Genomic DNA, 22,843 nt, shown 5'->3' on the forward strand with positions numbered 1-22,843 from the left:
AAAGCCCCGCGGGCGGCTGGTGGCGGCGCTGCGAGCGCTGAGCGGCGCAAGGAGATGCGAGAGGGCGCCGCGCCGCCGGCACCATGCGCCCCCCGCCCGCGCTGGCCCTGGCCGCGCTCTGCCTGCTGGCGCTGCCCGCCGCCGCCGCCGCCGCCTACTTCGGGTCAGTGCCCGCCGCGCCCCCGGCCGAGCCCCCGCAGCCTGCGTCCCCCTCCTCCGGCCGCAGCAGGGCCAACTTTTCCCTCCCGCTGGCCCCAACCCCGCGGGATCTCGAACTCAGACCTTAGTCCCTGGGCGCCCGGCCCCACCTCGCGGTCCGACTTCGCGCCCCGAGCTCCGTCTCTGGCTTCCCTGGCCCCGATCGCATCTTCTAGCGTCCGAATGTCGGGTCCCCTCCGCCGCCGCCTTTCTCACCCCGCGGTGTCGGAGACCTCATCCCGCTCGCTCCGCGGGTCTCGCCTCCCAGCCCAAGCTCCCGGACTCTACATGCGTCTTAGACCCTGACCCCGTCCGCTCGGGCTCTCACTACCCCTGCCTGTCCAGGTGTCCCTCCCGCGCTCTGATGCCCTCTCCGCATCCTCGCTCAGTGCCCGTCTGCCCCTCTCCTGGGCTCTGTCCAGCCACAGTCCTTGCCTCGAGCTCCCTCCCCACGCTCTGCCTTCGCCGGGCGGAGCGGAGACCCGGAGGGCTGGGTGGATGGTGGAAGCGGTTGTTACTGAGGCCCGGGGAGGGGATCGCGCCTATCCAAGGGGAATGGAGGAACCTGCGGACCGTGGGGAGGGTCCGCTGGAGACGCGGCAGGGAACCGTCCGCTGGTGAAACCCCGACCACGTCTCAGACCTGGCGTCGGGTGAACTCTCAGAATGACGAAGAGAGCGGGAGGGGAGGCGGTGTACGTGATTGGGAAAGGAGGAGCAGAGCTGGGGTCACATCTGCGGAGAGAGTAGGGGTGGGAGCGGGGAGAGTTTGGAGCGCAAGTTACAGGGCGATTGTTCCTCCTTCTGTGACCCTGAACTGCAGGGACTTGGGGTGGGTGATGGGGTCGTGGGTGCGAAGGCAATTTCCTGACCTCCACCCAAAGCCTGCTCCCAATATGCAGTCTGTTACTGTAAAGCGCACCGCTTTGTGAGATTCACCCTAAATCAGGGTGAGGTTCATAGTCTGACTACAGCAAAGACAAAAACCAAAACAAAACTGCAAGCAGGTGACCTGCCAGAGACTGCTCTTCAGGACCTGCCAGGGAGGGCATGTCAGGGTCTGAGGTCCCGCGCAGGCTGGAGTAAGGGCTGTGGGCTAATTCCAGGTCATGACCCTGGTTAAAGCATGCCTTGCCTGTGGGCAATGGCCTCTCCTGAAATATATGGGGGGAGGCAGTCATCCCAGACCCTAGCTCTGAGCTCAGCTTGCTGGTGACCTGGGAAGACCTTCCCTCTCTGGGCCTCAGTCACCCCTTTTGTACACAGAAGGGGCTGTACTTTATGCGACTGAACCTCTGGATGCCCTCCCAGAGCAGGGCACGCGCATGTCTGTTTCCTGATGATTTCAGGCTTGAAGGCACTGCTGCTGCCTCCACAGAGAGGCTATAAGGGTTAGGCACAGACTATCAGGTGGATCCCCACCCTGCCACTTGCTAGCTGTGTGCTCTTGGCCAGGTCACTTAGCCTCTCTGTGCCTCGGTTTCTCATTTGTAAAATGAGGCTAATAGTGCTTATTTCATATGAGGGTTATGTGAGTTAGTTATTGTAAAGCTCTTAGAACAGGGTGTAGCTCATAGTCAATGCTCAACTAATGCTAGTGATGATGATGATGATGATTAAGGAGACCAGGTGCAGTATCTTGATGTCCCAGCCCTGACAGGGGTTTCTGAGCTGGAATGGAGAGTAGGAGGACAAATGGCACCTGCATCATCTTGGACACCAGCTCATTTCCACAATTCTTTTGTTTGCTTGGGTTTGGGGGTTGAGGATGGAGCAGGGGCTAGGTGGGGTGGGAAGAGAGGGGCTCCAGGAGGCCTGGACCACCCTGGCTCATGTGGTTGGAAGGGAAAGGAGTTTGTAGGGGTGCCCAGGATTAGAACTGGAGGCCTGTGAAAACGGGGCAGCCTTGGAAATGAGAGGGTGATGGTGGATGAGGCCTGGGGTAGGGCTGAGTATTGGAGCCGTGTATCGGGTCACCTAAGTTTGGTCATGAGCCCAGCTGGGAAGCGCTGGCCACCACCATGCCAGTTGGTAAAGCAGAGAATAAGCTAAAATTGGGGCCTTGCGCTGTCATGGGTTTGGTCTCAGAGAACAGACGGGATTCAGCCTGTCTCACTGAGTTCTCACTGAGGATACCCTGCTGTGACTCAGTCAGGCCAGGTTTTCCAGCTCCCTATCAGAATTTGCTCTCTGGAAGAAATCTCTATCAGTCATACATGCTGTAGTGAGAATGTGAGGCAATGTGCTCTTCCTTTCTCCAGGTCATTTGCATTTGAAATCTTATTTCTATTATAAGATGAAGTGTTTTGGCATCCTGATAAAAGAAAATTCGAACATCAGGAGGGCAGGTGAGGCCAATCTTCTTGGGGTCTTTGAAATCATAGAATCATAGACTTAAGAGTTGGAAGTGACCCCTGATAGATCTCTGGTCCAACTCCCTGCTTCGAGCAGGTCATGTATTCCCATTTTTCATAGGAAGCAACCATCATCCCCAAACGACAGTGAGCACAGCTGCTTCTGGTGCTTTTGCATGAGCCTAGCGCCTCATTCTGTTGACAGTGATATTAACGTAATAATTAGTATTGCAATATGGCCCTCTCTCATCTGATCCTCAGATCACTTTTTTTTTTTTTTGAGGAAGATTAGCCCTGAGCTAACATCTGCTGCCAATCCTCCTCTTTTTGCTGAGGAAGATTGGCCCTGAGCTAACATTCATCCCCATCTTCCTCTACTTTATATGTGGGATGCCTGCCACAGCATCACTTGCCAAGCAGTGCCATGTCTGCACCCGGGATCCCACCCCGGCGAACCCCAGGCTGCCAAAGTGGAATGTGTGAACCTAACCACTGCTCCACCAGGCCGGCCCCACTCAGATCATTCTTGAGGTCTATAGGATGGGTGTAAATAGTTCCCAAAAGGAAACCGAGGGTCAGAAATGTTCAGTGACTCACCGTATGTCATACAGCAAGTTAGTGGGAGAGGCAGGATAGAAACCAGGGCCTGCCTCCAGGCTGGCTCCTTGCCCTGCAGAGGAGAGCCTCCAGAGCTAATGCTGTGTCGTCCCCACGGGGGTGCGGGGTGTGGGTGGAGGGTAGCCCCATCCCCTGCTGGGTTAACTCTATCAGACCCTCTTGGCTGTAGTGGGATGGATGAGGCCACACCATTCTCCTCGGTCCTCAGCAGTGGGATGGAGAGCAGTGGGATGTTGAGACCTGCTGTGGTGTCAGATGGGCTCCCAGAGGACAGCGGGATGACAGCGGGATGAGAGGTGGACCAGAGGTCAGGGGCCCAGGTTTGTTCTGGCTCTGGACCACTCCGTGTTGCCCACAGTCAAGTCACTGCCTCCAGGGCCTTTAGCACCTGGGGGTCCTAATGTTCCCTAACAGGCTAGTCCGGGCTTAGAGGTCTAGGACTCCTCAAGAGCTCATGTTCTGGCTTGGACGGCTTGGGAATTCTGCAAATATTAACTTTCGTGATGTTTTATAAATGAACACTCACTGTATTATGTGACGAGCTGGGCGCACGACAGACCTTGTCAGCCAGTCCAGGCGTTAAGTCATTCCAAGGGCTTTGTAGCTGGAAATAGTTCCTGTAGATGCTACTTTTAAGTCATAGCTGACTATGATGCTGCTTATTAAATGTGCGACCTCTGCGCTGGTTGGTTTCTTTCCTATCTAGGGATGGTGCAGAGAAGTTTACGAAAGCACACGCTTTTGAGCCAGCTAGACCTGAGTTTGAATCTTGGCCTCACCTCTTGCTAGCTGTGTGACTTTGGGCAAATGTCTTAACCTTGCTGAGCTTTGGGGGATGATAATTTCCACCCTAAAGGCTGGCATGAGGCTTAATTGAGACAATGAATGAAAGGGCCTGATTAGGTGCCTAACACAGACTGAGTGCTCAGTGTAACCTCCCTCTTGCTAGTTGCTGGGCTTCCAACCATCTTCTTGAGTTGTGGAAGTGTCATCATTGTGCACAAGCAAAACAAACTTTATTTTATTTTTTTCCAAATCAACGTTACATACAGTAGAATGCATGCATTGTAAGTGCACAGTTTGGGTTTTAACAGACACACACCCCTGTGTAACCACAACTACATTACAATACAGAACATTTCCATTGTCCCAAAGGATCCCTGTGCTCCTCTGCAGTCAACCCTCCCCTACCAGCCCCTGCTTTCTGTCACTATAGGTTAGTTTTGCCCATTGTAGAGTTCGTATAACAGAATCACATGGTACATAGCCTTTTGTGTCTGAACTCGTTTGCTCCAAATAATGCTTGTGAGATTCATCCATGTTGTTGCCTATATCTGTAGCACATTCCTTTTCACCGCTGAGTAGTATTCCATTGTATGGATGTACCACAATGTTTGTTCATTCACCAGTTGATAGACATTTGGATTGTTTCCAGTTGGCAGCTATTCCAGATAAACATTCAGGTACGTGTCTTTTTGTGGGCATATGTATTTCTTTCTCTTGGATAAATATCTAGGACTAGATTGTTAGATCGTATGGTACCTGTATGTTTACCTTTATAAGAAACAGCCAAACAGTATTCCAAAGTGGTCGTACCATTTTACACAGTAATCTACGAGAGTTCCAATTACTCCTTATTCTTGTTGGCTACTGTCAGTCTTAACTTTGGTGATTTTAGTGGGTATGTACTGGTATCTCATTGTGGTTTTAATTTCCATTTTCCCATTGATGAATGGTGTGTTGAACATTTTTTCATGTGCATATTGGTCATTCAAAAATCTTTTTCATTGGGTTATTATATTGAGTTATAAGACTTCTATATGTATTTTGCAGTTTGTCAGAAAATACTTGGAATATTTTATCCCCATCTGTGGCTTCCCTTTTCATTTTCTTGATGATATCTTATGAAGAATAGAAGTTTTAAATTTTGATGAAGTGCAATTTTTCAACTCTGTCTTGTATGGCTTGTGCTTTCTATTTTCTTGCTGAGGAAGATTCACCCTGCACTAACATCTATTGCCAATCTTCCTCTTTTTTTGCTTGAGTAAGATTAGTCCTGAGCTAACATCTCTGCCAGTCTTCCTCTATTTTGTATGTGGAATGCCGCCACAGCATGGCTGACAAGTGGTATGGTCTGCCCAGGATCCAAACCCACGAACCCAGGCCGCCAAAGCAGCGCACGCCAAACTTAACCACTAGGCCGCAGGGCTGGCCCCTGGATTGTGCTTTTTTTGTGTCCTATCCAAGAGATCTCTACCTACCAGAGGTGGCAGATTTCCTTCTATGTTTTCCTCTAGAGGCTTTATCGTTTTACCTTTTTACACTTAGGTCTATGATTCGTTTTGAGTTAATTTGTGTGTATGGTGTGAGATAAAGGTCAAAGTTTACTGTTTTACATGTGGATATCCGCTTGTTCCAGCACCACTTGTTGACAAGATGACCTTTTCTCCATCGTCATCTTTGTTACAAATTAATTGATCCAACACGGGAGGGCCTGTTTCTGGGCCTCTATTCTGTTCCATTAATCTGTATGCTTATCCTGTGCCTTTTCCACACTGTCTTGATTACTGTCGCTGTTTAATAAGTCTTGAAACCAAGGACTATTGGTTCTCTGACTGTCCTTTTTTTTCAAGATTGTTTCGACTACTCTAGGTTCTTTGTATGTCCACATAAATTTTAGTATCAACTTATCAATATCTGCAGGAAAGGGGTCGGAATTGCACTGAATCTATAAATCAATTTATAGAACACTGACATTCTAACACTCGTGAGTTTCCTGGTTTATAAACAGCAATCTCTCTCTATTTAGGGCTTTTGAAATTTCTTTCAGGAGTGGTTTGTAATTTTGAGTGTACACGTCTTGCAAATATTTAAAAAAAACTATTCCTAAGTGTTTTATGTATTTGGATGGTATTGTTTTTATTTAAAAATGACATTTTTAGAAATCGATTGAGTCTTGAGACAAACAGGGTTGAAGCGAAGACGGGTGAAATAAATTTTACTGCCTTGGGGTGGTGGATTGCAAGCCAAACATCGCTGATAAGAATCACTGTGTTTGGGGAAGGAATTTAGGCCGGCTTGTCCCTGGCCAGGCTGTAATTCCCCGAGGAGCTGGCCTCTAGTGTTGAGCTCACGGTCAAACCAGCCTCTTCCACGGATGGTGGTGGGGTTTCTGAGGCTGAAGAGAGGAAAAAGGAGGGGAGGGAAGAGGAGCAGGCGACTCCTGGGTGGCATGTCCTAAGGAAGAGTAGTGCTCCTGCCTTCAGGATTTTGTGCTCAGGGAGAAGTTGGGCTCAGGAGGAGCTGGGCCCTGTGCTGGGAGGGAGACTCCCACCCCAGCATCAGCCTGAGCAGGGTGGGAGATGGCCCAAGGCCCTGCTATAGTGTAAAGAGCACTGGGCTTAGAGTCACACAATCAAGTTCAAATCCTCCATCAACCACGTACTGACTGTGATGCAGGGCAGATCAGCTGCTCTGACCTCAGTTTGCCCATCTATAAAATGAGCTAATCCCTACCTCCTAATGTTGTGAGGGTTAAAGAAATATGCATAAAAGTGCTGCAATGCTATCCATATATAGGGAACCCAAGAAGTCTAGGTTAGTCTTAGAGCACCCCAAGCTAAGGAGTGTCTTTGGTGACATCTGTTCCTTCTTCTTTTCACCTTCACTTAATACAGTTATTGTACAATTCACAACAAGTTGAATCCTTCCTGTGCTTAGTACTTTATGTGCATCGTCTCATTTAACTATTGTGACAGCCCAGGAGGTAGGTGCTGGTATGATTATCTTTACTTACAGGTGAGTCAAGAAAAAGCTCAGAGAGGCCAAGTGCCTTGCCCAAAGGCACACAGTTAGTAGTCAGCAGCACTGAGGTTTGAGTTCTAGTCTGTCAGAATCCAGAGCCAACCTCTACCTCCCTGCTCCCCCAGGAGCTCTGACCCTCCGAGCCCTCCACCCTGTCCTCCACACCCTCCACTTGGCGTACGTCATAGGTGTCTCTTGTACTGCATGTCTTAAACTCTTGGTTTGTTATCTAGTTTTTCATATGTTCATGTCTCCAACTCATGCATAGCACCCCGTAGGCAGAGGTCTTGGGACCCTGCTGTTGGCTGAGTCCCTGTACAGTCCCTGGCATCGTCTCCTGGTCCACAGTGAATGTCTGGGTGGCAGTCCCCTCTCCCTTTTGCTGGCCCTTCCCCTCCCCCGGAACCTCCCCCTCTGCCCCATCACGTTTGCTCTTTCATCCACTCACACTCGGCTCTCTTACGTACCGCTGCTTTGCCACCACATGGCCTCTGTCAGGACAGGAACTGGGAGCAAAGCAGGGAGCAGAGGCTTGTCCCCATCAGACCCCAGAAGTCAGCCACACCTGCCTTCCGTGGGAATCCTGGTGGTGGCCGAGATGAGCTGGGGGCAGGGCAGCCCAGATCCCCTCACCGGAGAAGAAGATTGAAGAGGGAATGAGGAGGAGTCTCAAAGAGCCAGGAGAGTTCAGTCAGTTCTGGAAATTCCAAAGAGACTGGTTTTAGGGCAAGAGCAGAGGAGGTCTGCTTTCTTGACAGTTACAACCCCTTTGAGGACAGACGTGCTTCAAAATTCAAAATTTTTTGGCTTTCGGAATGGTAATATAATGCATACTGTGTATAACATAACCTCCCTAGCAAGGTCTAGGGCAGCACCCCGCAACCAGACACTGTATTATTTTTGCATGAAACATCTGCACATTGGGTTAAATAAAGACTGTGAATATTCTCACCTTGGTTCAGGTTGGGACTTGCTGCCATATGAGTTCACCACAACCACACAAAAGATCTGTAGTTGTCCGAGCTTTCTGGAGTTTGGAATTATAGAGAAAGGTTTGTGAACCTGCGGGAAACTCCAGAAAGCTCGGATGCCACAAGAGGCTGTACAAGCTGAGTTTTAAAGAAAGACTTGGGCCAAGTTCTTGGCTGGTCCTCACTGGGCATCAGAAGGAGGCTGGGGACAGGAGGACATCAGCAGAGACTGTCTGTACAGCCCTGAGGATGAAGAAGAAAGTGCTAACCACGTAGACCTGATGGTACTATATCCACAAAAGTGGGAAAAGACAAAGAACAAGGATGATTAGAGTGGGATGAGGATGGCAAGTAAGGAGGGCTTCCTGGAGGAGGCAGGCAAGCATCACAGCATGCTAGAGCTGGATGGGGCCTCAGGATCACCTTTCCCATTCCCTGCATTTTTGAATCAAGTGTTGAAAAAGGAAGCGGCTATAAGAGTCCAGGGGATCCCTGAGGGTTTTGGGGCTGGAAACGGCATCCCAGGTAGGGACTACAGCGTGAAGAAAGGCAGGGAGGTTAGATTGAGCTGGCCATGGCAGAGGACAAAGAGGAGACTGGCCTGAGGGCAGGAGCCCTCTGCCAAGGCCCTGACTGGCTCTGTGTCCAGGATGGTCCAAGGTGGGAAGTTGTTCTGGAGGACCCCGCTCCATCCCGGAGGGAGCCGCTCACAACTTCCTCATCACCTGGGGCTGGCCTGACCACCTGGCCCTCCCTACTCGTGTTCAGGGAGTGGTTCCGGGAGCTGAGGGGAGGGCTGTGGAGATGTGTGGGCTGTCCCTCGGACCTGTGAGAGGACAGAGGGGACATCTCTGCCTAGAGAACCTGCATACCGAGGAGCTGTCCTTGTCCCAGACAGGTTGCGCACGAGGAGTGCCCCAGGGGCCGGCTCTTCCAGGGCCCACAGCCCCGCCCGAGCCCGCCTGTCCATGGGGAAGAGGGCGGCCACTCAAGAGCTTGCCAAGTTGCTTAGTTGGTCAACTGACCATGGTTAAATAGCTTAACCGGTTACCCAGGAGCCAGGATCCCATGGTTGGGGCAGAGCTGGGTAGGGGTGTCGCTGGCCTCAAAGAGATACAGCCTCAGCGACTGCTTGCCTTTCTGAGCCTCCTGAGCTGCTCCTCCCGGGTGAGGGCTGGGCCTGTGAGCCCAGAGCTGGGGAGGCCTGTCTGTTCTCAGCTGCTCTCGCCTCTGCCCCACCCCTCATCACCCCAGGCTCCCCCTTCCACTCTCTCTCTTCATACTACTGGAACCTCTCCTTTGATCTTCCTTCTATCTAGCAAAGCATGTTCTCAGGCACTGGCATTGTATCAGACTCTCACACTTTAGTATGAATAGGCAGGCCACTTCTCTAAGTTTTATTTCCAACGTTTGGCTGAAAAGAGACTGAGTTTTATATCTGGAAAAAGTAGCCTTTTAAACAAAGGATCCTTCTCTCCCTTTCTGAGGGCCCACCTCTTGGGCTTCCGGGGAGGTCAGAAGAGTCCTGACTGGGCTTCCTTCCCTCCTACCTGTCTTGTGTTCCTGTCGCCCTAGATGTTTGCTGCGGTGACAATTGATTTTGCCTCCCTGAAGTGTAGCACTGAAACTGAAAGCAGAAACCATCAGGCTTATAGAGGGTGTCAGAAGACCCGGGGCACAGTCCCAGCCCTGCCACTAACTCAGCGGGTGACCTTGGATGATAAATCTTACACCAACTCCTAGGGCACCAGACAGGTTAAAGCAGAGACCTGCTCACTTGGCAAACCTCTCGCCCTCCTGCCTTCCCCCAGAAGCCTCTGGGACACCTCCCAGGAGCCGTCAGGGCAGATCCTCTGACTGGGTGCTCTTGAAGGACTTCTCCAGCCCTAAAATGTAATGATTCCAATGGCGTGCATTCGGACCCAGCAGGGAACTGGGGGAGATGTTCAGAATCCCAGACTGGTAGAGGGGAGGGATTCCTCCCCACGGGAGTGACTTTTGGTACCCTCCATGGCCACTGTGCCACCCAATCCATGCATGCCAGGGACAAAGGCTTCCTCTCCTCAGCTCCAGCCTGAGCCTGAGTGACAACGGAAAGAGACAGGAGGGAGGCGGGGGCAGCATTTCCTCCACAGATGTTGCACAAGCCACGCGCTCGAAATACCCGAGATTGTTGAGATGCAAAGCAGGCTTGCTGTGCGGGCTGCTTGCTGCCCACTTATCTGGTGAGCGCACGTCCCGATGCCATCCTCCTCCATGGCAGCCCATCTTGGCTGCGAAACAGGAAGTGGAGCTGTTCTTGGAGAGACAAAGCCTGCAGCTGGGCCGGCTCTTTTCTCTCTGAGCCAGCGGTGGTGGGGGGCCGAGGCTTGGCATGGGCTCTGGGGGGAGGTGGTGACGAGATTCAGTCCTCGAGGTGGGTCCTGAGGTTAAGAGCAGGGGAGGAAAGGAAGGCTGGATCCAGGAGGGGCTGAGGGGACCCCAGCGAGGGAAGAGTGAGTGGTCTCCCTTATTTCAGTCTGCTGTGGGAGACCTGGCCTGAAGCTGATGCTCAGTGAAGTCCTTTATATTTATATTGCAATGAAGGAGTGAGTGAAGGAGGGTGTGGGGGGAGTTGGCGTATGATAGGAGATGGTAACTGCCTGATTCAGTGGGCTGCTCATTAAGGACATCTTCTTGGAGGAGGTGTGAGGTGCCATTGAGTCCTCAGAGGAGAGAGGAGGCTGCGAGATGAAGGGAAGGATGTGCTGGTCAGCAGCATAAACCTGGGGGCTCCTCAGATGACGGGAGGAGGGGGGAGAAGCCCTGGGTGGGTGTTGCGGGGTCCCCCTCTCTGAAGAAGGACTGTCTGGAGCCATGCGCCCTCTCTTCCTGGGCCAGGCACTGGCCTCTCTAACTCTCCTCTGCTGGGGAGAGGTGGGTAGTGGAGAGTGTGGGGTGAGGGTGGGGAGTGTGTGTGTGTGTGTGTGTGTGTGTGTGTGTGTGTGTGTGTGTAGGGGCTTTAGTGAGGGCCTGGAGAGGTGGACTGAGATGCTTGAGATGAAAGCACAAAGGGAGCACTTACCATGCAAATGGCCCTGCAGCGGAAGCCTGTTATCGGGAGCATCTAATGGGGTTTGGCAGGGCCAAGGCCAATGCTCCAGGCAGGGCAAGGCTTTCCTGGTTCCCAGGCAGCTGCCTGCCATTGGCATGGGCCCTGGTGCCAGGCACAGCTCCTGGCCCCTCCAGCTAAGGGTCCAGACACACTGGCGTTACCTGGTGCCCTGGGAACCGCCAGCCTTATCCTGCTTTTCCCACCCACTCACCCACCCACATCCTGGGGGCAGCCTCCTCTGGAGCCATCAGACCCTCTCGAGCAGAAACAAGGATGAGGTAGGGGTGAAAGAACAGAACCTGGGGCACCCGTAGGTGAAGGGAAATGCCCGACACCTGCCAGGTCCTCCCTGGCTAGCTGGGAGTGCTCCCTGGAGCGTTCTCCTGCCTCCTCCCCACCCAAAGGCCTCCCACTACAGGCAGGACAGGACTGGCCCTGATAAGATACTCACCCAGATAGGGCTAGGAGTTCTGATCTGGGTCCCTGAGCAGCTATGGATTGTTCCTTGGGGAGCTGGGCTGCATCCCCTGCTTCTTGGGGCCACAGAGGGTCTAGAGTACTCCTGAATCCAACCCAAGTTCCCTCCAGACTGGGAGCTCCTTGAGGGCAGGAGCGCCTCCCAGCGCCCAGCACACACCTGGCACATGGCAGGAGCTTAATAAGGACATTTCTCTGGAGCTTACCATGTACCAGGCGCTGTTCCAAGAGCCCTAGAGATGTGAACTCATTTAATCCTTGCCACACCCCTGTGAGAGGCAGGTACTGTGGTTGCATTTTAGGGGGTTGGTGAAGTGCCTTGCCCAAGGCAGCACAACTGGTCAGGGGTGGAGGTAGGATTCGAACCCAGCCTGTCTGCCTCCGGTCACGTGCTCCCGCTGGTCAATGTGTATTTGTTAGATGGAATGAGCTCAGCCGGGGAGCGGACATGTCCCAGGTCACCAGTGAGTGCAGGCAGACCCGGGACTAGACTCCCCAGGCCAGAACCACCTTGGAGGCCTGAGGTCCATGGGTCCCTGCCCTCCAGCAGGTGTGAGCGATTGTCCCAAGGTGAACTCTGTTTCTTCTCAGGGGTTTGGTGGTCCCTGGGGCCAGGTGGGTGGGGTTCTCAGGCCTGGAGTGTTGGAGAGCATGGTTTCTTCAAGGGGAGGGGATCGTGCCCACTGACCCTGGACAGACTGGAACATGCAGCACTGGGATTCTTCTGTGGTCCAGGAGAAACCTGCCCAGGAGATGCCAGGGGTGGGCATGTGTATGAGAGTTCACTGGCACTGTTTAAGGAAATAAGTTGAGAAGTTTTCTAAATTTGATGTCATGGCACTATTTCTTCGAAGGAAATGTGATCCCAAACTGCAACACAGAAAACAAATAAAAGGGAAACTGAATCCTGGAAGGCCCCTGGGCTGTCTTCTCTGGCCCCGCAGGGGTCCCCAGGCAGGGCCAGGAGCCTTCTTTGAGAGCAGCCCTGGGCAGACCAGGGCCCAGCGTGGCCTGGGGCCTCTGTGCGGTTGGCTGCCTTTCCTGACCATTAATCGCTACTAAGTGTCATTACCGCTAATAAAATTAACCGACTTTATACTGGACTCCTGGGGCCATCAATCACAGGGTCTATTACATGAAATTAAAAAAAACAGGTGCCTGTGGATGAGGGAAAGGGTGTTTGTCGAGCCTGGCTCACAAGTGCAGCCTAGGGCACGCTGGTACTCCATGGCTGTCAGCAGGTCGTGATCAGGGACAGCACCCTTGGTTACACAAACCAGCTCCCAGCCTTGACGCTGTGCTCCAGATGGGAGTGTCTCCAGCAAGAACGCAGCTGACCTCAGGAAGACGCCGGAGCCAGGGGCAGAAAAGCTCCTCAGACTCTCCCTCCCACTCTCACCTCTGCTTCTCTCTATGTGTCTGATTTGTTCTTTTTCTCTCTCTTTGGACCAGCTTCCTCTTTTTATCTCCTGAGGTAGAGGCCCAATCACCCAAAGAAAGAAACAGAGAGCAAGCAACTGTATGCTCTCTTAATTAAAATTCCAAATTCCCAGAGAAAGGACTGATTGGCCCAGCTTGGGTCATGTGATCCTCATTGGTCCAATCCACAGGCCAGAGCAGCAAGCACATGTGATATAAAAAATGGCCAACAGGGGCCACATGGTAACCATGGAGATAGAAGGAACAGGTAGGCAGCCAACCCAACAGGTATCTGCAATAGTAATTTACAGGGCTTAGTAAGAAGCACCCAAAAAGTAATAGATGATATAATATAAATTATATATTAGATAATATAGCTATAATGATATAATAATAGCTATTGTTCTTAAAATGGCATTTGAGACAGGCCTTGAAGGATGTGCAGCCCTGTTGGCGAAAATTCCCATGCCTCTCTGCTGCTGTCTCATGTGTCAATCAGCTGGTATGAAACACAAGAACTGTGTGAGCAGAAGTTGCCCCTCACACCAGCCCCTGGTGTGGGGAGGAGGACATCTAAGGGGCTGGATGGCTGCTGCCCCCTTGCTCACTGCAGCCCCCGAGCTGCCCTCCACACTGGAAGTCAGTCAGGTGGGGCCTCCTCAGCTGGAGTTGACATCGGATTCTGCTCTGGACCTGCCAAGGGTCAAGCTCGAAGGGTTTCCTGTGAGGCTGCAGGGAGGGGTTTGGGTGTAGACCTGGTGGACTGGAAATTTACCCATTTGCCCCCAGATTAATGATTAATGGGTCCCTGCCCTCACCCTGTCTGGGAGGGGAGCCCAGGGCCAGGCTGGGCCCGGAGGAGCCTGATAGCATCTGTCTCTGCTCGGAGGTTTCGGAGATATGCTCCACACTGGGTTGACTGCACCTGATGGGTTTGGAATCTATGGGCACTTTCTGGGGGCACCTGGGGCCTGGCCAGGATGCACACCCTCCCAGGGGCAGGCAGACAGGGTGGAGAATCCAGTCAGATGTCCTGGCTGGGGCAGGTGACTCCAAACAGGAGAGCCAGGCCCATGGCCCTTGGGACATGGGCCTCTCTGAACACTCAGGGCTTGGGCACAGGGCTTACCTTGGCCGGGGGGCACAAGAGCAGGAGCGACAAGTGCCACATCCAAGCAGGAGCCTTGAGAGACATGACCTGGTTCCGCCTTTTCTCTTTTACCTTGGCCATGAGGCCAGCATGTTCCAGAAAGGGGCTGCTTCCTCCAGCCCGGGTCCCAGAGTGACGTGTATTCCACCCACACTGAGGGCCACCGGGGTACGGGACAGCAAACATTTTGAACTAGGAAAGCATCTTACACATACTTGTGGGGAGAGGAAAGCTGCGTTCTAATCCTAGCCCCGACCTTGCTGCTGATCTGCCGTATGACTCGGGCCAGTCCCTGCCTCTTCATAAAACCTTTGTTTCCTGATCTGCACAAAGAGAAGACTCTGCCCAGGTCACAGAGTGAAGCATCTTGTAAGGGCAAGAAATTTTGAGAAACTCCAGCTAGCAGGAAGGTGAACCAGCATGTCCCAGGCACTGGTACTTTTCATGTGACCCTCCCAGCAGCTCCGGGAGGTAGAAAGGATCACTCTTCACTTTCCAGAGGAAAACTAAGGCTTTAAGTTTACACAGCTAGGAAGAGGCATCAGGCTTAGAACCCGGCAGCCTGACTCCAGAATCCATGGGCTTTGGATAGAGTAGAATGAGAAGTCTGGGGCTGATGGCCTGATGGAAATTCAGCTCCCTCCCCTTCATCCACCCATCTGTCAGTCCGTCCACCCGCCTACCCTTCCTTCGCTCCTTCCCTCCTTCCTTCCATCCAAACGGGTATTCCCCAGGCATCTCTGTGTAACAGGCACTGAGTGGCCAGATGGTTGAAGATCTACCTGGGAAGTTTGGAAGCGAGTTCGGCTGGCATGGGATTAGTGGGCGGCAACATAACGTAAGGGAGAGAGGAGCATCAGGAACACTGGCTGGGAGTCTGCTGTCTACACCCGTCTGTCTGTCCCCTCTCAGGATACAGCTCTCTCCTCTGGGCAGCAGCAGATACTATGTGCACTATTTCCCAAACTTTCCCTATTCCAGCTGCCCAGGGAATGTGGTAGATACACAGATTCCCAGGTCCCACTCCAGGCCACCCGTATCAGAATTGCCCAGTGTGGATCCTGGGAGTTCATATTTTTAACAAGCACCCCAGATGATTTTTCTGATTGGGCAGGTTTGGGAAATAGGGTGGGTAAGAAGAGCAGAGACTTTGGCGTCTGGAAAACTTGGGTTTGAGATCCTGCACTAGCCCCTGTTACAGGCACCTTGGTTTTCTACTGTGTAACATGGGGACATAGCCCCATGGGGCCAGCCTCCCTCCCAGAAGGGCAGTAAGTGAAGCCTCTGAGAAGGCCCCCTTCTCCTCACCTGCCCCATGTCCACAGGGATTGTCATCCTTCGTCTTCCCTGTCACAACCCCTAAAGGTCACTGGTCTCCCCCCTCTCGCCCTCTCTAGCCTGACTGGGCGGGAGGTCCTGACGCCCTTCCCAGGGCTGGGCACCGCCGCGGCCCCGGCGCAGGGTGGGGCCCACCTGAAGCAGTGTGACCTGCTGAAGCTGTCCCGCCGGCAGAAGCAGCTCTGTCGACGGGAGCCGGGCCTGGCGGAGACGCTGCAGGAGGCCGCGCACCTCAGCCTGCTCGAGTGCCAGTTCCAGTTCCGCCACGAGCGCTGGAACTGCAGCCTGGAGGGGAGGACGGCCCTGCTCAAGAGAGGTAGGGAGAAGGGCTGGGGAGGAGGGGGCTGCAGAGGAGGTTGGGGAGGAGGCGGGCTGGGCACGAGGCTGCCCTTCCTGTTCCCTTGGCACCTGTGCCCAGGCCACACTGCCCTTGTGAACCCAGAAGACTCCTGAGTGAGAAGAGTCCCGGGAGTTAATGAGACCCAGCCTTTCCCCCTTTTTGGAGAATGAAGGAGCAAGGAAGACACAGAAGAGGAGGGATAGCTCATCCTGGAGGAGCCCACAGATGAGATGGCTGGTCCCTCAGTCCTCTTCCTCAGCTTCCTCCACACACACACAAATGCACAACAAGGTGCAAGAGCAGATAAGCATGGAAGGCAGTTAACGGTTGGCCAAATAACATGAGACAGGCCCAATTCATTTGTTCACTCATTCACCTGTTTCTTTGTTCCTCACACCCATCGAACCATCCTTCCCCGCTTCCCTTCCATTCCTGTCCTGCCTCCCTCCCTCCCTCTCTGTATCCTTCCATGCCCCCACCCAGGCATCTATTTGCTAAGCATCTGTCGAGGCTCACAGAGAGCCAGGCACTGTGCTGGACACTGGAGGCACAGAGCTGGACAGGACCCCGTATGCCCTCGGAAAGCATACAACCTAGGAGGGAAAACAGGTCATCATATGACTCTATCACCCAGCAGCAAGGGGCTTTCACACAAAGCAGTGGTGGTGTACAGGGGCAGCCAGCCCCCTTTCAGGCCAGCTGCTCTCCATGACTGTGGAGGGTCTGGGGCAATGCCCCGCCCCAGTGTCACCAGCACCCCAGCACCCCAGCACCTTGGAGAGCAGGCAGGAGGCACCGAGCTCACGGGGGAGGCCAGCTTTGGCCATGCCAGCACAGTGCAAGAGTTGCCATGGTCCCGGAAGTGGGTGGCTGGTCAGTCTGGGACAAATCAGGCAGGAGACCCAAGGTCACTCTGTCACTGGGTCTCCTCCACAGTAGGTAGCAGAGAATGCCATTCGAGAGGCATCATGAAGCACAGGAAGCCCACAGGGCATATTTCCAGGGATCAGGGTTCTCAGAAATGGGTTGGTCCAACTTGCCCACATGTCTACATGGAGACACTATCAGTGGTTTAGCCCAGCTTTGCCCATCGCCAGGTGCCTGAGTCACTTCTTTTTGCATCGGAGTGTTCTTATCTGTTCAGCAGAGGGAGTAAGCCCTGTCCTGCCGCCCTGGGAGTCTGGGCACATACTCCACAGCGAATTTGAAAGTTCCATTGAAACAGTAACTGGCAGCCTGAGTTTATGGTGCAGGTGACAGGGAGGCTGCCCCGAGCTGTGTCCTCAGGCTCACATGCCCCTCGTCCTGCTCACCACCGCTAGCATCCCCACCGCCCCCTCCTGCCCTGGGACGGCAGCTGGCAGCCTCTGAGCCCACTCTCCTCCTCCCTCCCGGATCCCCCGGTGCCCGGCCCAGGTTTCAAGGAAACAGCCTTCCTGTATGCAGTGTCCTCGGCCGCCCTCACGCACACTTTGGCCCGGGCCTGCAGCGCTGGGCGCATGGAGCGCTGCACCTGCGATGACTCTCCAGGCCTGGAGAGCCGGCAGGCCTGGCAGTGGGGCGTGTGCGGCGACAACCTCAAGTACAGCACCAAGTTCCTGAGCAACTTCCTGGGGCCCAAGAGAGGAAGCAAGGACCTGCGGGCACGGGCAGATGCCCACAACACCCACGTGGGCATCAAGGTGAGCACATACCCAGGTGGCCCGTAACCCTGCCCAGCCAGAGTGCAGGGCTGGGGACCAGGGTCTGCAGGAGGCACTGGCCCTGGCCCCCAGCACACACACAGAGTGGTCCCAGGATGGACCTCATTCCTTCAACCAGCAGTGTTTGGGCATCTACTCTGGACCATTACTAGGTTCCAGGAAGTAGGGAAGGGTCTTGGGCATCATCAGTGGCTGGGAACCAGCTTGGGACCAGGCCTTGGTGAGGCGGGAACATGTTTGGAGAGGGGTCTCCATTCCAAGGACTGGCCTTCCTGCGGGTCCTAGAAACCAACATTGTTTGCAAACTGATGTGGTAAAACCCCTGCCCCTCCTCCATTGTACAAATGGGAAGACAGAGGCCAGCGAAGGGGAGGGACTTAGCTGAGGTCACACAGCAGTGGGAGGACTGGAGGATAAAGAGTATCCAGGTCTATTGGGATGAGAAAGCTGAGAGAGGCTAGTGCTCCAATTCTTTAGGAAATTGAATTGTGTTCTGTGTCCTCATCACTGAGTTGGTATAAACCAGGGCTGCTATATTCAGTTGTGTAAGCTGTCTACTCCACAAGGACTCTGGGCCCAGGGGAGCAGCTGAGGCTGAGACCCGGCTCACATTGCTCTCAGAGAGGCATGCGCGTTGGCACAGGACTGCCTCTGCCCAGCAGGAGGGGAGCCTTGGGCTAGTGTGCATAAAGGTGCCACGTGGACTAGCTTGAGTCCTATTTGCCCCCCTCCTGTGAGCCTGCCCCTGTCTCTTTCCTATCCTCCTGACATTCCCCTGCCGGGGCTAGCGCTCTGGGACAGGTTTATACTGTGGGCCCCACCTCTGACAGCACCTCCATTCTGCCTCTCCTTGCAGGCCGTGAAGAGTGGCCTCAGGACCACGTGTAAGTGCCACGGTGTGTCCGGCTCCTGCGCCGTGCGCACCTGCTGGAAGCAGCTGTCCCCATTCCGCGAGATGGGCCAGGTGCTGAAGCTGCGCTACGACTCAGCTGTCAAGGTGTCCAGTGCCACCAATGAGGCCTTGGGCCGCCTGGAGTTGTGGGCACCCGCCAGGCCGGGCAGCCCCAACAAGGGCCTGGCCCCCCGGCCTGGGGACCTTGTCTACATGGAGGACTCACCCAGTTTCTGCCGGCCCAGCAAGTACTCGCCAGGCACGGCGGGCAGGGTGTGCTCCCGGGAGGCCAGCTGCAGCAGCCTGTGCTGCGGGCGGGGCTATGACACCCAGAGCCGCCTGGTGGCCTTCTCCTGCCACTGCCAGGTGCAGTGGTGCTGCTATGTGGAGTGCCAGCAGTGCGTGCAGGAGGAGCTCGTGTACACCTGCAAGCACTAGCCCTGTTGCCCAGTGTGCCAGCTGGCAGCCAGGACCTCCCGTGGCACCTGGTCACCTCGAAGCCACCCAGCTGTCCAGCCAGCCCCTCCGGGCAGGCACACACAGCATGCATGCACTCACCGACATACGTGCCAGTGCACACCTACTCCTCTCTCCACCAGGCCTCAGTAGCCTTTCCCTCCCTCAACACTCAGCAAAGAGAGGTGCGGGCCCACCCCTGACCCTGAGGATCCCCAGCCTGGCTGAGGACTTGGAGCAGGAGGGCAGACTGGAAAGGATGTGGAGGGAAATAAGGGAGACCAAGAGGAGAGCAGAACTGAGGGTTTGGAGGGGAAAGAGGGGACATCCCACCATCTCGATTCCTGAGATGAGTGGCCTAGAGGCAGCAAGATGTCGGGAGGCAAGCTCTGGGCCAAGAAGGTGCAAGGAGGCAGTGTCAACCAGAAACAAAGGACGGAGTCTGGCTGTCAGTCCAGCCCTCAGGCCCTGCTCAGGTCGCAGTGAGCCCTGGGGCTGTACCTCTTCACTACCCTGTGGCTTGGCTGTCAGAGAGAAGGCGGAAGGCTGGGTGGGAGGAGCTGTTGATTTGGAGAAAGGAAGGCTTGGGCTTGCGAGGACCCGAGTTAGATATGTGCCCTGGAGTCCTGTGTCCTTGATTTGGTTTTTAAAAGATGTCTGCGTGGAGGCCTCATTCTGGTCTTGAGAGCTGAGTTATCGGCACCCACCCAGCCCTGCTCAGTAAGAGCACCTGTGGAGGCCAGATCAGTAGGGAGAGCCGGTCCCCAGGGTGGGGCGCAGATCGTGCACCGAGGTTACACAGGGAGACAGTGACCTCTCCCATTTTCCCTGTGACATATAACCTTTAGTCTCAGGCCAGGAGAGGGTGACAGCCCCCTGGTGCCAGGCAGGGACATGGGGAGCTCAGTTTCTCAGTCTCCCCTTGAGCCCGCTTTGGTCAACTGCTTATGGCTGGGGTCCACCTGTGTGGCCCCAACACAGCTGAAGTTCGTGTACAGGAGGGTTTGTTTATGGTTCTGATTCTCATTACATTTCTACTCTGATAGCTGCTCATCTAATTAAGGGTTTTTTCCCTGGCTGGAGTTAAAGGCGTGAGAAAGTCTTTGCTAAGCCTGGCTCCTTGGGAGCCCCCTTCATTTACTAATGGCCCCCCACTTTGCCTCTTACCTGAGAATAGAAGTGACTTTACTAATTTCCTCTCATCCTGTGGACATTTCCAGTTCTACCAACTAAGGCTCAGTGTGGGAGGAGGAGAGAGAAACTGGCACACACACAAATACACGCACACATGCAGGTGTGCACACCCCTTGGACCTGCCAGGCTGAGCGTTCCTGTTTAGCAGCACATACCTCTCTGATTCAGGACCAAGACCTTGCAGGGGTCACTTTGCTGGAGGCTGCATGCTTCCCCAGCACAGGGCCCAATGCCAGGAGGAGGGGACCTCCCTTGGGAAGACTTTGGCTGCTTTGCCAGTCCTGCTGCGTCCTCTGTCAGCTTCCTTTCTCCCTGAACCCAGAGTTGCTGACCCTCTACTGAAACAGGAAACTTCAGAATTAGCCGAATGTTCAGAAACTGTCAGTGCAAGTCCCAGAAAGAAGCCCCGGGGCTGCCTGAGACCACCAAGGGTCTGGAGGAGCTGCCCTGTCTTCAGTGGATCAGGATGAGCTTGCAAGATCCTGGAAGGATCCTTGACCGCAGAGGCTGTGATGAGAAGCCAGACTGGCCTGAGGCCCCTCACTGGACTGACTTTGCAGGAAGAGCAAAAAGGAGAGAGGGCTGGCTTTCTGGTTTCTCCCACTCCCCCAATGCGTGGAGACTTTCTCTCTGCCAGCTGATCCATCTTGCCCCTCTGAGACCCCAGCTCTGCTTCCACCCCGGCTCAGCCCTAGGCTCTCTGGCAGGAAGAGGGGGCCTGATCCCAAAACACACCATCTGCATCCCAACTCTGTGGGCAGCAGGGCTGGTGTTCGGGAGGATAAAGGGCAGAAGCTGAGGGACTGCGGCCGTGGCTGGCCACTAACACCAACCAGGCCAATGGCACGGGCACAGGCTCTGAGGGCCGCTTGGGCTGTGGGGTCCTCCCTGTCCAGCATCTCCCTCTCTTCTCCTTTCTTGCTCCCACCCCTTTCTCTTCCAGTTGCCCCCAGAGGTTCACCTCAGCCCTGCTGGGGCCCCTAGGGACCAGTGACCACTGACTCCTCTTTCTACAGCTTTAAGGGAAACACTCACAGGGTATTTTTTGTCTACCTCACATATATAGTATTTAGGGCGAAAGAATAATTTATATAGCTAAGATATATGAGAAAATATTTATGTTATTTATATAGTTTCTATATTCCATGGGCAGCACCTGTGGGGTCTGTGTGTTCTGCTGGAAGCCATCTGTCTGGGGATATACAGCCTGGCCTGACTGGGGTCCCCACTGACCTGGACACCAGGTGACCGGAGAGGAGATGGCACTGTGTCCCGTGACCGGGTCTGTCTCATTGCTGGTGAGCGAGCATGCCGTCAGTGCATGAGCCCTGGTGGGCTCCATCTGGCTCCTCCTTGTGGTCTTTGTAAAATCTCTGCTCTTCCAGGTCCCAGGCTCCTCCTTCTGCTCTGGCAAAACTGTCTTGCTCATAATGATAATGACAACAAGGATGACCACACCTTGCATTTGTAAAGCACTTTCGATCTTCAGAAACACTTTCGTCCCCTTAATCTCACTTAATTTCCCCCACTATCCCTGTGGGTTCAGTGGGGCCACATTACTGTGCCCATTTCACAGATGCGGCTGAGAGATGCAGGGCTGTGCTCAAAGTCACACTGGAGAGGTTCGTTCAATGGATATTTCCTGAACTTCTGCGTGGGCCAGGCACCATGGGAGCTGACTTACTCTGAGCCTGGGAGCCCCAAAGCCTGGACACACCCTGAGCTCAAGAACCCAAGGAAGTGGCTGCTTCCCTGGCTGTGTGTGACCCTGGCCTTTTGGATCTGGACGGCACATCAGCATTTCCCTATGTGGAGTCCTGGGTCTCAGCGGCTGCAGCTCCCTGAGAGGCCTGGAGAGACGAGGACCCCGTGGAGGGCATGCCAGATGCTCCACCATCGGGCCCACCCTCCTTCTGCCCATGCTGCCCGAGAGTCAGGCTAATCACAGGGCCCCTCCCAGCCCACCAATGGGTTTTGTTTGTTCTCGTTTGTGTTTTTATTCTAAAAATGAATTATTTTCCATTGGCTTTCTGGCTTGTCTTGTAAAATCAGCTGCGCTGGCACACAGAGGCTGCATTCCCACCGGGCCACAGTCAGCTGGCAAGAGGGAGCCCCAGCAGACGGGATGCACGGGGCTCCCCCGTTTACCAAGTACCTCCCTCCTCAGCCCACCGCACTTTGGATGTTTCTGCCTGGCTCTGGTGGGCACGTCGTGTCTGCCCCCTGGTCCAGATGAGCTCAGCTTCCCTAGCATCCTCCACTGCCTGGCAGACAGACCAACAGACAGACTCGTGCCAACCCTGAAGATTGTTTCTTGCTTTCCAGAGTTTCCTTTCTCAACAACCAGGAACGTCAAATGCTTTTTGTCTCAACACATTTTAGAATTACAATGGGAGCTATCACATATCCAGTGCCTGTTATGTCCACCCATTCAATCATCGATCATTTGGGGAGCTCCTGCTGAGCGCCGGGCACCTCTCTGAGTGCTGGGGTGCAGCCGTGAGCAAGACCAAGTCCCCGTCTCGTGGGGCTGACACCCCGGGGGGGAGAGAGACACTAAACCAATAAACGACACGTCAGCTATTTGTACCTATTTTGTCCCGATTTATTGCAATAACCCTGCACATTGGACATGACCACCCCATCTTATGGTTAAGGAAGTGGAGGTTGGGAGATGTGAAGGCTCCTGAATTCCACTAGCAAGCAGTGGTGTTGAGGTCGGAGCACAGAGCTGCTGGCCTCCAAAGGGTGGATTCTTCCTGCTTTACTGCCGCCTTCCCCCAGACCCAGAGGTCAGTAGGGCAGGGATGGATCACCCCGGTTTATGGATTCTGGG

The 22,843-nt window shown here is 54.2% G+C and overlaps 1 protein-coding gene across 1 annotated transcript; it reads left to right on the top strand.

Annotated features, from left to right (window-relative positions):
* The first annotated feature begins 24 nt into the window (after positions 1 to 24).
* On the top strand, positions 25 to 22,596 carry WNT9B (Wnt family member 9B). Its single transcript, XM_070560287.1, has 4 exons — positions 25 to 163; positions 15,482 to 15,738; positions 17,179 to 17,444; positions 18,322 to 22,596. The coding sequence occupies exons 1-4, from the start codon at positions 84 to 86 to the stop codon at positions 18,793 to 18,795; spliced, it is 1,077 nt and encodes a 358-aa protein (XP_070416388.1). The 5' UTR covers positions 25 to 83; the 3' UTR covers positions 18,796 to 22,596.
* The last annotated feature ends 247 nt before the right edge of the window (positions 22,597 to 22,843 follow it).

This window comes from Equus przewalskii, chromosome 10 (genome assembly GCF_037783145.1).
Source record: "Equus przewalskii isolate Varuska chromosome 10, EquPr2, whole genome shotgun sequence".
Classification (NCBI taxonomy): Eukaryota; Metazoa; Chordata; class Mammalia; order Perissodactyla; family Equidae; genus Equus; species Equus przewalskii.